The sequence below is a fragment of the Kogia breviceps genome, chromosome 3 (genome assembly GCF_026419965.1).
Source record: "Kogia breviceps isolate mKogBre1 chromosome 3, mKogBre1 haplotype 1, whole genome shotgun sequence".
NCBI classification, from domain to species: domain Eukaryota; kingdom Metazoa; phylum Chordata; class Mammalia; order Artiodactyla; family Physeteridae; genus Kogia; species Kogia breviceps.
Genome location: NC_081312.1, coordinates 34,586,561 through 34,600,194, shown reverse-complemented (window position 1 = coordinate 34,600,194; position 13,634 = coordinate 34,586,561). Strand labels below are relative to the sequence as shown.

Here is a 13,634-nt window from a genome sequence, read left to right as displayed (position 1 = left end):
TGGGAGGATTAAATATTAAGCAGTTCATTGTTACCTGTTTATTTGCAAGACTTGTGAACTCAGTTGTTGGTTTTCCAATCACTACTGAATTTACATTGAATCTGAGATTTTCTCGTGAGCAGCAACAGGATTTCCTAACAACCAGCTCCTCCAGGACAGGCCTTATGTCTTTACCTTTGCCCAAAGCTTTTAACATAGGGGAGGTAAAAAGGATAGACGTTAAGGATGTAAAAATTCTGAAGGCAGACTGCCTGGATTTAAATCTGGGATTCACCACTTCACGCTCCTTGTGCCTCAAAATTTTCTTCTGTGAAATGTAGGATTAAAACAATACGTACCTCTTAATGGTTGTTGTGATGAGATAATATAGATGATAAAACACAAATGTCTAATACCACTAAGCTATTTTATAGTAGGCCTTTGTTAAATGTACGCAAAATTACTTGAAAATTACCTACTTTAAAATTAGCCTAGGCTGTGATATCAGTTGATTTAAACACAATACGGTTAAGGCTAGTGTCACAATTTCACTAATTAAAAACTGTTCCATGGCCAATCATGTCAAACAATGCCTATAACTGAGTGCAGGAAAGCCTGAGTAATGGATGGCTCACACCAGATCAAACTACTAAAAACCTCAGTCACCTGATATGGCCATTCAAATGCCTCAAGTTGTTACTGATTATAAAATAGTACAGTTACCTGATTACTCTCAAATGGGAATTAGTATTTTTTCTTAGAAAAAATTGGCAGTAATAATAAGCCCTCTTAACTCATTGGCAGTCATATTAGTATCCCAAAATTCAACACTCACTCACTCACTCACCTCAGTAAGTTTATTAGTAAAACACTGAAATATGAAGCGGGGGGAAAGGGAAGCTACCCACTTCATACATGTCTGCAGAGAAAGCTCTTTTTGGATGCCAATCCCACATGGTGATCTGAGCATAAGAACACAACTTAGCAGTAAATTCATTAAAAAAGGAACAACTCATTTTAAAATCTTGTTACTGTTTATTACCATAGTCACATTTGAATTGGCAGAACTGTTCCCATGACAGACAAGACAGACCTGTCATTCAAGGAAGAATAAGTGAAGGGTTTCATAAAGCTTGAGGAGAGAAGTCCCACAGTTAACTAACACAAGGATGGCTGCAGCAATCTCAGACAATGGTGTGCAAGTAGGTAGGAACAAAGGGTGTTCCAGCAGTAGCTGTCCTACGTGTGTTGGCCTGAGACCACTGCTGTTTCCTAAGGGGAATTTCTTAATATGTTGGTAAGCAGATCACTTGCAACAGACATGTAAGGGGAGTAGGGTGACACTTCGCAGAATAAATTCTATAAGTTTCTGGGAAGGTTCTACAAATCTCATCGGTGATAAATGGTTGCTGAATTATGATTCTGCAAAGGTAATCCCATATACGGACATCAGGGAATTTTACAACTGGTGAAATTCTTAGGCCAAAAATTAAATAGCCACACATACCAAACCTACAAACCGTGAATTAAAATGATGCCACGTTAGGTCTTCTGAAAGAATCAGAGCAGGAAATATTATTCAAAGAGAAGATCCTCATCCTTCTCTTCAGCCAGAAGATTAGCAGGTTCCATCACCTCTCCAGCTGCCCTCCGTTGTTCCAAGTCCTTCTCAGACTTTTCCTTGAGAATCTTTTTCTTCTCCTGTATTTTCTTTAACCTATAAAATGAAAGAGGGAATTTTCTGAATCCTGTTTTGGTACTAAGTAGAATTGATTTCTTCTAGTTTTGTAACAAGGATAATAAACACCTACAAAGTAGAACAAAATTCTACCTTTATTAATTTCAATTTCAGTAACATATTTATAACCCATTAAAAAAAAAGATTTGAGGTAGAATACACACACATTTTAAGCTAATAACTGATTTCAAAAGCTCCTGTCTCAGGGTGAATAAACTTTGATATCCATTCCCTGATAATGGAACAGGTTTTCAGCATTCAGACATTAAAATTTTGGATCATTCAATCTGGATTACCACAACCCTGCACATCAACTGAAGGACAAACTAAATTTTTCTAATTACGATTATAAATCATACTCAGATGCTACTCAAGGTCCAAGACAGCTATGTTGTTCCTGAAAACGCCTGCCTTCACCTATCTCCCACTTCTCTGAAACTGACACAATGACCCCTGCACACCACCTATTTAGTATTTATTGTCCCTACTAGCTCTAAATGTTCAGAGCTAATTCCTGTACAGGTATCATTTCTCTCCAATTACTCTGACTCTCTAATGGTATGATTTATATTATTATGTAATGCCCCCAAGTACTTTATACTTTCTCCTGGAACATTTTCAACATACATATTTGTTGACTGACTAATTCCAGTTTGTTTTTATGTGGGAGACACCCCACCTAAATCATTGTTTCATTTTAAAGAATTATCGAGGCTATTTATAGTTTCTCTGAAGGGCCTAAGTTTTCAGAGACGCCATATTTTAGGTGTGTGCAAAACTTGGCACAGATCTGTCTCCACAGCCTTTGGCAATATTATTTCTTGTTTCTTATCAGAATAAAATACAAGTTTTACTAATTCTTTTTTTTTTGCCCATGCCACACTGCATGTGGGATCTTAGTTCCCCGACCAGGGATCAAACCCATGCCCCCTGCAATGGAAGCGTGGAGTCTTAACCACTGGACAGCCAGGGAAGTCCCAAGCTGTGCTAATTCTAAAGAACATAAGCCAACATGTCTCAGCAAATTGAGCTTTTGGAATATGGAAAAACAAAAAATGGTCAATAACTGCAAATTCCAACAAACCTATAGAACTCTTCTCTCTCTCTCTCATCCAGCTCTGTGATGATATAAGCAAGGGTACGTTCAATCCGGGGAATGATGACTAGGGTTTAAAAAATACATATATAGTGAGAACTTCAAACCTTTTTTCAAATTGCCAGTGCTCATCTGTATAACAGTAACTTATTTTTTCTAACTGTAAAATAAATGTACATTTAATGTAAAAAACCAAAAACACAAAGAAATAAAATGAAGTATAATCCAACCACTCTATAGTTAACTAATAAATATTCTGGAATATGCCCTCATACTGTCTTTTCTAAGGACAGGTAACACTGGACCGTGATATATACAACACTGAATATACTGAATTTATATGAATATGTAACATTGAACCACAGATGTTATTTTAAATACAGCAGCAATCCACTGTTAAAAACTGGAGCACTGAGCAGAGAGAATACAGTAAGTTGAATTTTGTGTCAATCATAAGGTTCTACTTTACACAGAATTTGCCTATTCTGCTTCTAGAATGTGAACTCGTGAACTGGAATTGTTACCTTATCCATTTTGTTTTGCTTGCAATTCCATGCAAGAGGCTGGCACAAGCAAGCAGTCAGGAAATGTGTTTTGAGTTTTTAAAAAATGAGATAACTTCTTCTTTAACACTAATAGAGCCCAAGCAAAATAATTTCCTTGCTGCTCAAATTTTGCTCCTTTCTTACTTTAAAATTGATTGAATAAGTGTTTCTTTAACGAAAACTGAGTTTCTTAAGCAAAAAGTACTGTGGCAACTTTCAGCAGTCATAGTTTTAAAATAATGAAATGAGAGATGGAAAATAAATGCATCCAATGGGAAAATTTATTTTTAGAAATCAAGGAGAATAGCAAGAGAACAGGACATATGGCCTAAGAAAGAGAGATTTAAAGTTTAATACTTCATGTGTTCAAAAACATTTATCACTCAGTCATTGGAAAGAACTTACAAAAACATTAGGGCTCTTGAGAAATAGTTTCACCTTTTATTCATGAATAATCAGAAATGAGGAAAACATTCCGTACTTTTTAACTCACCACTCTCCTCTAACTACCCCCTAAATCATATACACACTTCTATCAAAGGATTTACTAACAGTTATCTGTATTACTGACTCACTGCCCTTCCCACTGTGGGCCGGGGCAACATCTTATTCACCAGGCGATCAGTGCCTGATTCCTACTAGGTCCGTGACAAATGTGGAGGTGCGGACAAGAGGATGGACAAAGAGCCTCACAGCAGCTTACACTCACCATGTTCAATGGCATTTACACGCCTGTTGGTTATCTTAATAGCTTCATCCAACGTAACAAAGGAAGTCTAAAATAAGAGGATAAATTAATAATATAAGCACAAAGTTCCTAATCATGCCCTGTCCACCACTTGCCTTCACTCAGCACTTGTAGAAAACATTTGGAAACCAAGACTACTTCTTTTCAACATACTTAAAGAACAGAAAATTCTTAGGAGATTTCCATAGAGCTAACATGATTTCCATTCTATTAGAATTTGTTTACTTCAGATTCACCTGAAGTTATAAAAATGGCAAGAGAAGAGAATCATACACTAATGACCTAGATATATATTAACTGGCCATAAAGGGGGGGAAAAACGGCTTTCATGCATAAACCATATTATATTTGCATTTAAATCTATATTGACTATTGCTGTTCTCACCTAGCCAAAAGTGAAACTATACCATTGCACAAACATTTTGTTAGTAGTAAAAAGTAGGGACAATGGTGCAGAAGCCACCATTTCAGAAACTTACCTGCAGCGAAGCTAGTTCCACCAGTAGTTCCACTGCTTTGGCATAATTCCTCTTCAGTTTAGCCAACTGTTCGCCACCTCTGGCTAAACCAGTCAGTTCATAACCTGAAAGAACCAGTCAGACAACATTTGTATTTAGGGTGTAATCTTCCCCATAACTTCCCAAAAGAAGATAAGTCAGAATAATACCAAACATGGAAAAACAAATTCACTAACCCAAACACTAAGTGCCCATTTCACTCCCCCAAAACTGTAGGACATATTGATGAATAGTTTTGCACAAGGATACTATTCTAAATCTAACTATAGGAGAAGTTAGCTTGCTGGATTAACCAATGCACCCCTTCCCTTTGTAGATCATACTGCCTGATGCCCCGGTACAGTTGACACTCTCTGTTAACAGGTGACTCTCTAGAATATTCTACTTCTTTATTCAAGCAGTACTAAATATTTGATGTGAACCAATTTAATATGAGGGCCAAAGAAAGAATATTGTTGTTTCTATGAAAGTTGATTACTTTGGAAAGACTCAACAAAGATGCATTACTACCTGAAACATGCTGTCAAATTAGGAAAAGGTGAGACAATCATAAAAAAATTGGGCAAGCTGGCTATAAAAGTCTAGGAAGATTCAGCATTCAGATTGTATCACAGTGTCTAAGATCTTACTCTACTTTAAAAAGACCCAAACTGGAAATTATGAACAATGCATTATAGGTGTGGTTTATGCAGAAAGACGACATGGAAGTCTAATCAGTGGATTCATACTCAAAGAAAGGCCATGGCCTTATATTTTTAAAATTGCAAATGACTCCATAAATTTCTAGGTTGAAATAAAATATTTTAAGCAATGTACAATGTTTTGTGACTCTCTGCAATAACACTTTTTTGATTAACTGATAAACTATTGTCCCAAATGTATCTGATAAGAAGGCTTCTGGACTTCCCTGGAGGTCCAGTGGTTAAGACGCCACACTCCCAATGCAGGGGGCACGGGTCTGATCCCTGGTCGGGGAACTAAGATCCCACATGCTGCCCGGCGAGGCCAAAAAAAAAAAGAAGGTTTCCAACACTGGAACAACTGAACTCTAAGCAGGTCTATTTATCATCAATTTCCAGAATACGGTTCAATTAAAGAGGAACTGGAAGAACCCAGAGACACACACATAAAAAGTTTCACACTTACTGTCAGTTCCTTCATGGTAATGTTCAAATACTGGCAAAGTAACACCTGTTAAACACAGAAACATACATGGATTCACAAACATGTCCTTGAAGTACTGTTTCTTAACCACTGTTTCCTGTGTTTCTTTTTCAGCAAATACTCAAAAGTCAAGAGATTGCCTGGAACTGTAACTGGTTTCAATGAATGAATTTAGGAACCTTCCTTCTTAAGTGTTCATTCCTATTCAAAAGTCAAATTATCCTTAGTAAGGGATCTGGCTGTTACAATGTTGTTTTTTTTTCTTCCATCTTTGAGGTATACATAATATACAAATAATTGCATATATTTAATATATACATTTTGATGAGTATAGAAATATGCATACACCCATGATACCATCATCACAATTAAGGTAATAAACATATCCATCACCTCCAAAAGATTTGTGTCCCTTTTCCTGTGTGTATGTGTTAACACTCAACATGAGATCTACTTTCTTAAGTTTTTAAGTGCACAACACCCTATTAACTGTAACTATACGACTGTACAGCAGGTCTCTAAAATGTATTTATCTTGTATAACTGTAACTTCACATCCACTGAACAATAGCTTTCCCTACCCCCATCCCCTGGCAACCACCAGTAAACAAGTTTTAATATGTAAAGCCAATCACCTTTGTCTAAGGAGAAAAGATTAATTGGGCCATCAAGATCTTGCTGTATAAACGGGTTAATTTTAAAATGTTACCTTTTCTCCACCAAGAGTTCCAAAGGGTTGAAAAGTTACCTGCTACATTATCTTTCTTTGCTCTAATCTTCACTTGGGCTTTATTTACATTTTGGATTACTGTGGTGCTGCAGAAAAAGAAAAGGCCTTGATTTAGTTGAGGGTTTAGAGTGAGAAACAAACCAACAGGGACCCATCAGGTGACTTCAACAAAAGTAAGATGTCACGATTATGCTTTGATGATTGTCTTCTTTCAGAAAAGAACAATCACTGCTACCAGAGGAGGGCCTCAGAGAGCAAAGTATGAACAATATTCAAACATTAGCCATAAGAATACAAATAATTATTTTAATGTACATGGACTGCTTAAGTTTTCAATCAGACATGTGGTGCATGGATGTGACTTTAGGGATTTTCATTCCACTAATGTAATTTGGAGAAAACGTTCCTTCCTTCTGGGTTTGCTGTTCAAACCTCTAGGTGTGTCTAAGCAGGAGTTCAATTCCTTTACCTTGGAATCTATCTAATTTCCATCTGGCTTTGTCTGACTCCTGACCTGTTACTATCACAAAATAAAGTGTCTTCCCCATAACCACCCTAAAACACTTTCACATACCACATACACACTATTTATTCCCGCCCTCTCATGGAAAAGTCAATGCAAATTGTTATCCTACCAACACTGGCAAAAATTAAAAGTCTACTACTTCAAAAGGTCTTATGCCCCTCAAGCCGTAAGACTGTCCACAGGTAATGTTCCCAGATAACACAAACTAAGAATGGAGGCATTGTGTTATTGGTGAAGAAGACTAAAATCAAAAACCCTGAAAACTTCCACTTCTGCCCCTGAGTAGTCATTTGACTTTAGGAAGGCACTAAACTTAAACTGAGAACAACAATGCTTGCCTGGTCCACCTCACAGGCTTATTTGGAGAATCAAATGACATAACTAAACATAACATATGTAAAGCAATAACTAAGCCATTTTGTACACTTTGTAAAGCACATATTGACATATGCCATAAAGTCCATGCCCTTTAAACAACCAATTCCATTCTCAAAAATTTTCCTAAGGAAATAATTCAACAGAAATTTTAAAATATATACATAAAGATGTTCATGGCACCTTTTCTAATAATCAAAAAATCTGAAAATCAACCCAAAGGCCCACCATTACAGGAAAACGTTAATACATTATCATACATCTAAAGATTATGCAGCTATGTGAAAACAGGGAAAAATGTTTATGATACAATACTAAATGAAAATGGACTGTAAAATATTAAGTATTCTGTGCCTGCAACGATGTAACAGATAACACATGGGTGGTAATAAACACAAAAGTGTTAAGGTGATGGGGTTAAAAGTGTTCTTATTATTACTATATCATTTGTCTTTAATGCTTATGTATTTTTTTAAATTAAAAGAGGCTTTTAAATGAAATTATGAACATGATAGCACTTTGTTTTTCAAAACACCCCACTTAAATGTTCTTACCTGAAGTCCCCTGCTGTGAACTTGGCCTCAGCAAGTGAAAAGGCAGCTTCTCTCATCACTTCACCCATCAACATTTTAGTCTGGAAAAGCAAAAACCAACAGCCAATAAAACCAAGTTTTTTACAGGGAAAAATCATATCATAATCATGTTCCTTTAACAACCATCAGTATTTTACACCAGGTGTACATGTAAATATTGATTTGGTAACAATAAAATAAATATATCCAATTTTGCTTGAACAGTTTTGGTTATGGTTACTAACAATGTTGCAAAACCATGAGTTTTATAATTAAAATATTGGAATAAAGGCACTAAGAAATAGAAAACTGAATCTTTACTGAAGAGCCTACCTTATTCCTAAATGAGTCCTTGCTGATTTGCTCAAATTAATCTTTTAAATTCACTATACTGCTCTCAAAATCCTAATGGCACAGTGATTCTAAAATCTGGAATATTTAATGTTTGAGAACACCCAGTAATTTTTTTGAAAGAGAAGAAAAACTGGGACAGGTGGGTAGAAAGTTACCAGACAGGCCAGAGGACAGTTATAATAAATACTGGGAAAAGAGCATTTTGGGCATTATAAACAGCTAATGCAAAGGTCCTAGACGAGGATGTTAGAAAAAAAGCTCCAAATGAGATCAGAGGGGCAGGCAGGGGCCAGAGTAGATCAAGTGGGGTTTGGGGGCAGGAGTAAAGAGTTTGAATCTTATTAAATGTGCTTTCTGAAACTTGTTACATTTATAATAGCATTTTTACTTTTGAAAGAAAAAAGTTTGATTAAAATGCCAATGGCCGTGCTGGATTTTCCATAGATACTTCTAAAATAAATACAATTCTAAGCAAACTTCATTCTACCTCTATTATCTTCTTAAGGATCTGTCGAAATCGAAGAGTTAAGGCGTCAGATTTTTTCTTTAGGAGGTTTCGACCCGTCTGTGCTCCTTTTAACCGAGCCCTCATGATGGTCTGTGCCCTATGTAAATAAAGTTAAAGACATTTAAAATAAAAATATTTCCCCAATATGGTGTTAAAATTATGCTAATTCTTTGATGTCATGAGAGCAAGAATATATACCATTTGTAACTGACAGGCTTAACTGGTTTCTCAATACTGTAGATTTCCACCCTCAGTGTTCCATAAATCAGTCTTTTTTATTTAAAACAAAAATAATCCTTTAATAAATATTTAATAATTTGATAAATAAGTTAATAAATAACATTAATAATTTAACAATTAATTGTTATATTACTTAATAATTGGTTAATAATTTAATAAATTTTATTATGATTTAATAAATATTTATTAGAACTATTTTATGATGCCAGCATAGTTTAAATACTTACTTGATTTGTGAGTTAAAACAGTATATGTTTCCATTAGGGATGCACTAAAAATTAAAAAAAAAAATCTGTCCAATGATATATATCAAAATTTGAAATGCATTTACCTTCAGGACCAACATTTCTACTTAAAGGGATTTATCCCCCTGATTTACTCCCACATGTACACAAAAACATGTACAAGGTCAAGGATGACTAGTCCAGCTTTATTTGTAATAGCAAAAGGGTGGGAACAAGTTAAATGTTCCACAAATCATGGTTCATCATACAACAGAATGATATGAAGCCATTTAAAAAAAAGAGGAAGGTAAATCTGCATGTGCTCCTCATACTACATTGTCTCAGTTATGCACAGTAAGGGATGAATGTGCTTATACAGATAAAGAGAATAGTTCCAGAGAGGTTCACAGAAAGCGGTAACAGTTTCCTTTGGAAAATGAGGTTGAGTGAAAAAAATGGATTTACTTTTTATTACTATATTCTGTTTTACCTTCTGTATTTCATACCACAATCATTTATCACTTTTTCCATTAAAAGTGTGGCACTGAAGTGTTTTGATATCATCAATTAAGACTCTACTACCAATCACTTTACTAATTTGTAAATGACTCCAGGTTACAAATGACACATATAAGTAAACACTTCTAAGAAGTGACAAGCCACTGAAATCTCCTTACCTCCCTATTTCAATCTTTTCCCATCAGAAACCTCAAAACCAAAGTCAAGAAAGCAACAGCAGAAATTGACATTTCCATTCTTGCTACCATATGCCAGATAAAATTTAATAATGAGAAAAAAAGTGGATAATAAGATTCAATAATCAATTGTATAACATACTTAAAGTGATATGTTTAAGGGGACATAATTTCATATGACTGGTGTAATTACCAACTGCAAAATAGTTTTTGCTAAACTTCTGACTAAATTTTTAGATTATACTGAATCTTCTACCATAGGCCAAAGGTTACTAAAACAATTCTATAGCTGGAAGGAGCTTTAGACATTATCTCCCCCACCACCTCCGTACGTGGGCCTCTCTCTGTTGTGGCCTCTCCCGTTGCGGAGCGCAGGCTCGGGACGCGCAGGCTCAGCGGCCATGGCTCACAGGCCCAGCCGCTCCGCGGCATGTGGGATCTTCCCGGACCGGGACACGAACCCGTGTTCCCTGCATCAGCAGGCGGATTCTCAACCACTGCGCCACCAGGGAAGCCCAGACATTATCTTGAAAGACAGGAAAACGAAGCTCAGAAAAGTGAAACGACTTTCCCACAGTCACTCAGTGAAGAAAACGCAGAGCAATACCTGAAACAGATTTCTGACTCCAGGGATTTAACCAAGGTTCAAACCTAGGTCCACTGTACCCCGACCATGTGCCATACTGCTTCACCTATAGATTAAGGGGATACAATTCAGGTGAACAGTTCTGTCTTTGAAAAACTAGCTATCAGTGGCTGAATTTGCACTGACTAGCCTCATTGCTAACCAAGTGAAGCTGGTTCAGCTTCCAGCCTGAGCAACAGCTATGCACCCCAATGTGTACATTTAACATACTGTGTTGTTGACACTAACCACCAGACTTTGGGCTCAAAGAGTTGAACCAAATTTAAGTCAAATCCTAGTCCTGCAAATGGCAGCAAGTTTAGAGTAAAAAGGTGAACTGGTTCATAAAAATGAATTCACCACGCTAATTTTAATTTCCTCCTATATTTAATTTCTTTTCTCATGAAATAGACAAATTTTAATTCTTGAGACTCAAAGAGTGACCTGCCCAAGGGCTTATAGCCATTATGTAGGAGAACCTGGATGTGACTGACTTGTGTTGACTCCAAATCCTTCATGCCTCTTTTGCTTCCATTCTAAACTTGTTTTGCTCTCTCTGGTGCCTTAGTGGGTGACAGCCCCATTTCACAGGATAACACTGTAAGGTAGTAGTGTCTGAAACAGAAGTCACTAGTGTATTTTCTAGCCTCGCTCCTTAAACACTTGTTCTTTTACAAGTTACAGAGCTGCTTGGCCCTACAAAAAGTTTGACCTTCAGCTAGGATGATGACTTTGCTTCCAGCTGAATCAAAAGCATCTGACTACATGACAAAGTACCTGCTAAGCCTTGCAGAAAATATTTAGAGAAGCAGTTACTTCCTACAGCTGATTTTCCTCTCAATCGGCAAGCTGAGTACTCTCAAATAGCCATTTTCACCTTCACAAACCTATCATTCTTGTCTAAGCCCAAAGACTGTATTTGCACCTAGTCTCAAAAACAAAACAAAACAAAATGTTAACATTCTGACGACTATCAAAGATAAACACAGCCAGACATTAGTTAAAGCTGTGAAAACATATTATTCAGTAACCACTGACAGCAGGGGAAAGAGCTGAGCTCCTTTCTGATTGTGCACAGGTGATTAGGCATTTTAAAATGAGTGAGGAGAGTGACAGTGAACGCCAGTCAGAAAAATTCCAAAAGGTTGGGCATTGGAAATGCCATCAGGCCAGCTGTGTCTGCTAGCAGGCAATTAAGGAAGGGAGGTCAGGGGCATAGTCTCAGGTGTTGCATAGAACAAAGAGTAAATTCTGGCTGGATGAGTTTTCTCAAGCAGGCATTTTACTAGGGGCTGGAGTCATTCTAGGAACATAGCCTTGGGCTACTAGAAGCCATGCTAGAGTCTGGTGTCTCTCAGGGCAGAGGTTTGGATGGAGTCAGAGTCTTTAAGTGCTGGCATTTCTACAGTCCTCACTACCCCAGGGTAGTCTTGATCCTTATCTATTTCACAGGCACTGCCTTTCTCCACAACTGACTTACTTCCCACCTAGGACAAACAACTATTAGAAAGTCAACAGGCGAAGGTAGAAACCAAACAAACAAAAACCCCTTCATTTCATTAAAAGCTGTAGCCACCCAGGTAGGTACAGAAATCTAGGTTTGGGGTTTAAATATAACTCTTATTTTAAGCATCCTCAGATTCTCTGGGAAAAAGTCAGAATAAAGAAAAACAACAGAACACCCCCAAAGAGATAGGACCACAATCAAAATTTCTAAGTGTCAAAGTCAAAACTGATTTTCTGCTCCTCAGTGAAAAAAAGAGGAAAAGAAAGAGGGGCAGGCGGAGGGAGAGAGGGCAAATAAGAACAATCTTTACCTTCCACACGTTGTTAGGCATATTTGAGAAAACTTAAAATGTTTCTCCTGACAAAGAATTCATACCCAAAGAGAAAGGAGGCCACAACTGAACAGATTCCACGGCATGGGTTCATTCGAGTAACATTTTTTGTGGACCTTCTGTGGATTAATAATCAAGACACTTCTCATCCTGGCGAGAGCTCACAGTTCAGTGGTAAATATACACAAACAAATATGCACTTTACAGTGTGATAGGTGATATTAACAGAAGTCTGAATGAGATGCAATGGTGACAGAACAAAAGGAGTGCCTCGGAAATTCAGGTATAGCTTCCCACCGCTGTGACATTTCAGGGGATCTTGGAAAATGAGTAGGGGTATCCATGATCGAACCTGACGCCCACTTTAGGGCGATTCGATTCAACCCCCAAATTGGCTTAGAAGCCTGTTCCCACCGCAGTAGACTTCCCTTCTCAAAGCATTTATCAAACTTCGTCCGCTTGTCTATCCCTCCACTAAACTGTGAGCTCTGTTAGGGCAAGAGTAGCGACGATTCATAGTTATATAAATCCTGTGTCCGGATCAATAAGGGAATATGGAATGAATGGCTCGATTAATGACTAAAGTCAGCGGATCTCTACAAAAGCCAGCAGGCCGGGCGCCTGTTCTCACGGGCTGAACTTGCTCTGTCCAGTCTGGTTCACTCAGAGGAATGTGTAAGGGGCCCCTCAGGGAGCCTCGACCTGGACTCACGAGAAGAGACTGGAGAGAGCTCAGGGTTGGCCCAGGAAACAAGGAGCCCCGCTGCTGGTCCAGGGTATGGAGGGACAGCGGCTCGGGAAGGTCTTCCTGAACACCTGTTCGTTCCATTCTTTTACTTACATTCTCGAGGGAAAGATTTCAATTCGGTCTTTGCCCGACATTCTGACGATGACTGTTCGGCCCGGGTCCCTGGCCAGGCAATCTTGCTGTAACAAGCCCAGCCACTGAGTCTTGCTTCACCTGAGTCAGCTGGTTGTGTCACGTGACCCCCTGGCGTTGCTAACAGGCAGCCAGGATACGCCTTCTTCGCTTCCGCTTTCTGTCGGTAGGGATGGGGGTAGGGGGTGCCGGGAAGGCGACAGGAAGAAGGCGATGCCCGGATGTTGAGGCGCGCACACCCCGGAACCGCCCCCCGTTTCCGGTTCGTCTTCTAGCCCCC

At 38.0% G+C, this 13,634-nt stretch overlaps 1 protein-coding gene across 2 annotated transcripts; it reads right to left on the bottom strand.

Moving 5' to 3' along the window:
• Window positions 1–994: 994 nt before the first annotated feature.
• ATP6V1D (ATPase H+ transporting V1 subunit D) lies at window positions 995–13,627 on the bottom strand. Of its 2 annotated transcripts, XM_067028311.1 has the most exons (10): window positions 13,316–13,585; window positions 9,320–9,363; window positions 8,832–8,949; window positions 7,973–8,052; window positions 6,536–6,603; window positions 5,771–5,815; window positions 4,586–4,689; window positions 4,068–4,134; window positions 2,802–2,880; window positions 995–1,696 (listed from the first exon to the last, which is right to left on the bottom strand). In XM_067028311.1, exons 3-10 carry the CDS (start codon window positions 8,934–8,936, stop codon window positions 1,555–1,557), a joined length of 690 nt encoding a protein of 229 aa, XP_066884412.1. In that variant the 5' UTR covers window positions 8,937–8,949; window positions 9,320–9,363; window positions 13,316–13,585; the 3' UTR covers window positions 995–1,554. The 2 variants fall into 2 exon arrangements, with proteins under 2 accessions (XP_066884412.1, XP_058914392.1); XM_059058409.2 differs by lacking the exon at window positions 9,320–9,363 and having other exon boundaries at window positions 13,316–13,627.
• Window positions 13,628–13,634: the final 7 nt, after the last annotated feature.

Excerpts from the sequence above, each read along its gene's own strand:
- ATP6V1D (XM_059058409.2), bottom strand. The coding sequence starts at position 13,356 with ATGTCGGGCAAAGACCGAATTGAAATCTTTCCCTCGAGAAT. Across the intron at positions 8,950-13,315 it reads GAAATCTTTCCCTCGAGAAT|GGCACAGACCATCATGAGGG; the intron begins GTAAGTAAAAGA and ends TTATTTACATAG. Across the intron at positions 1,697-2,801 it reads GAGAGAGAAGAGTTCTATAG|GTTAAAGAAAATACAGGAGA; the intron begins GTTTGTTGGAAT and ends TTCATTTTATAG.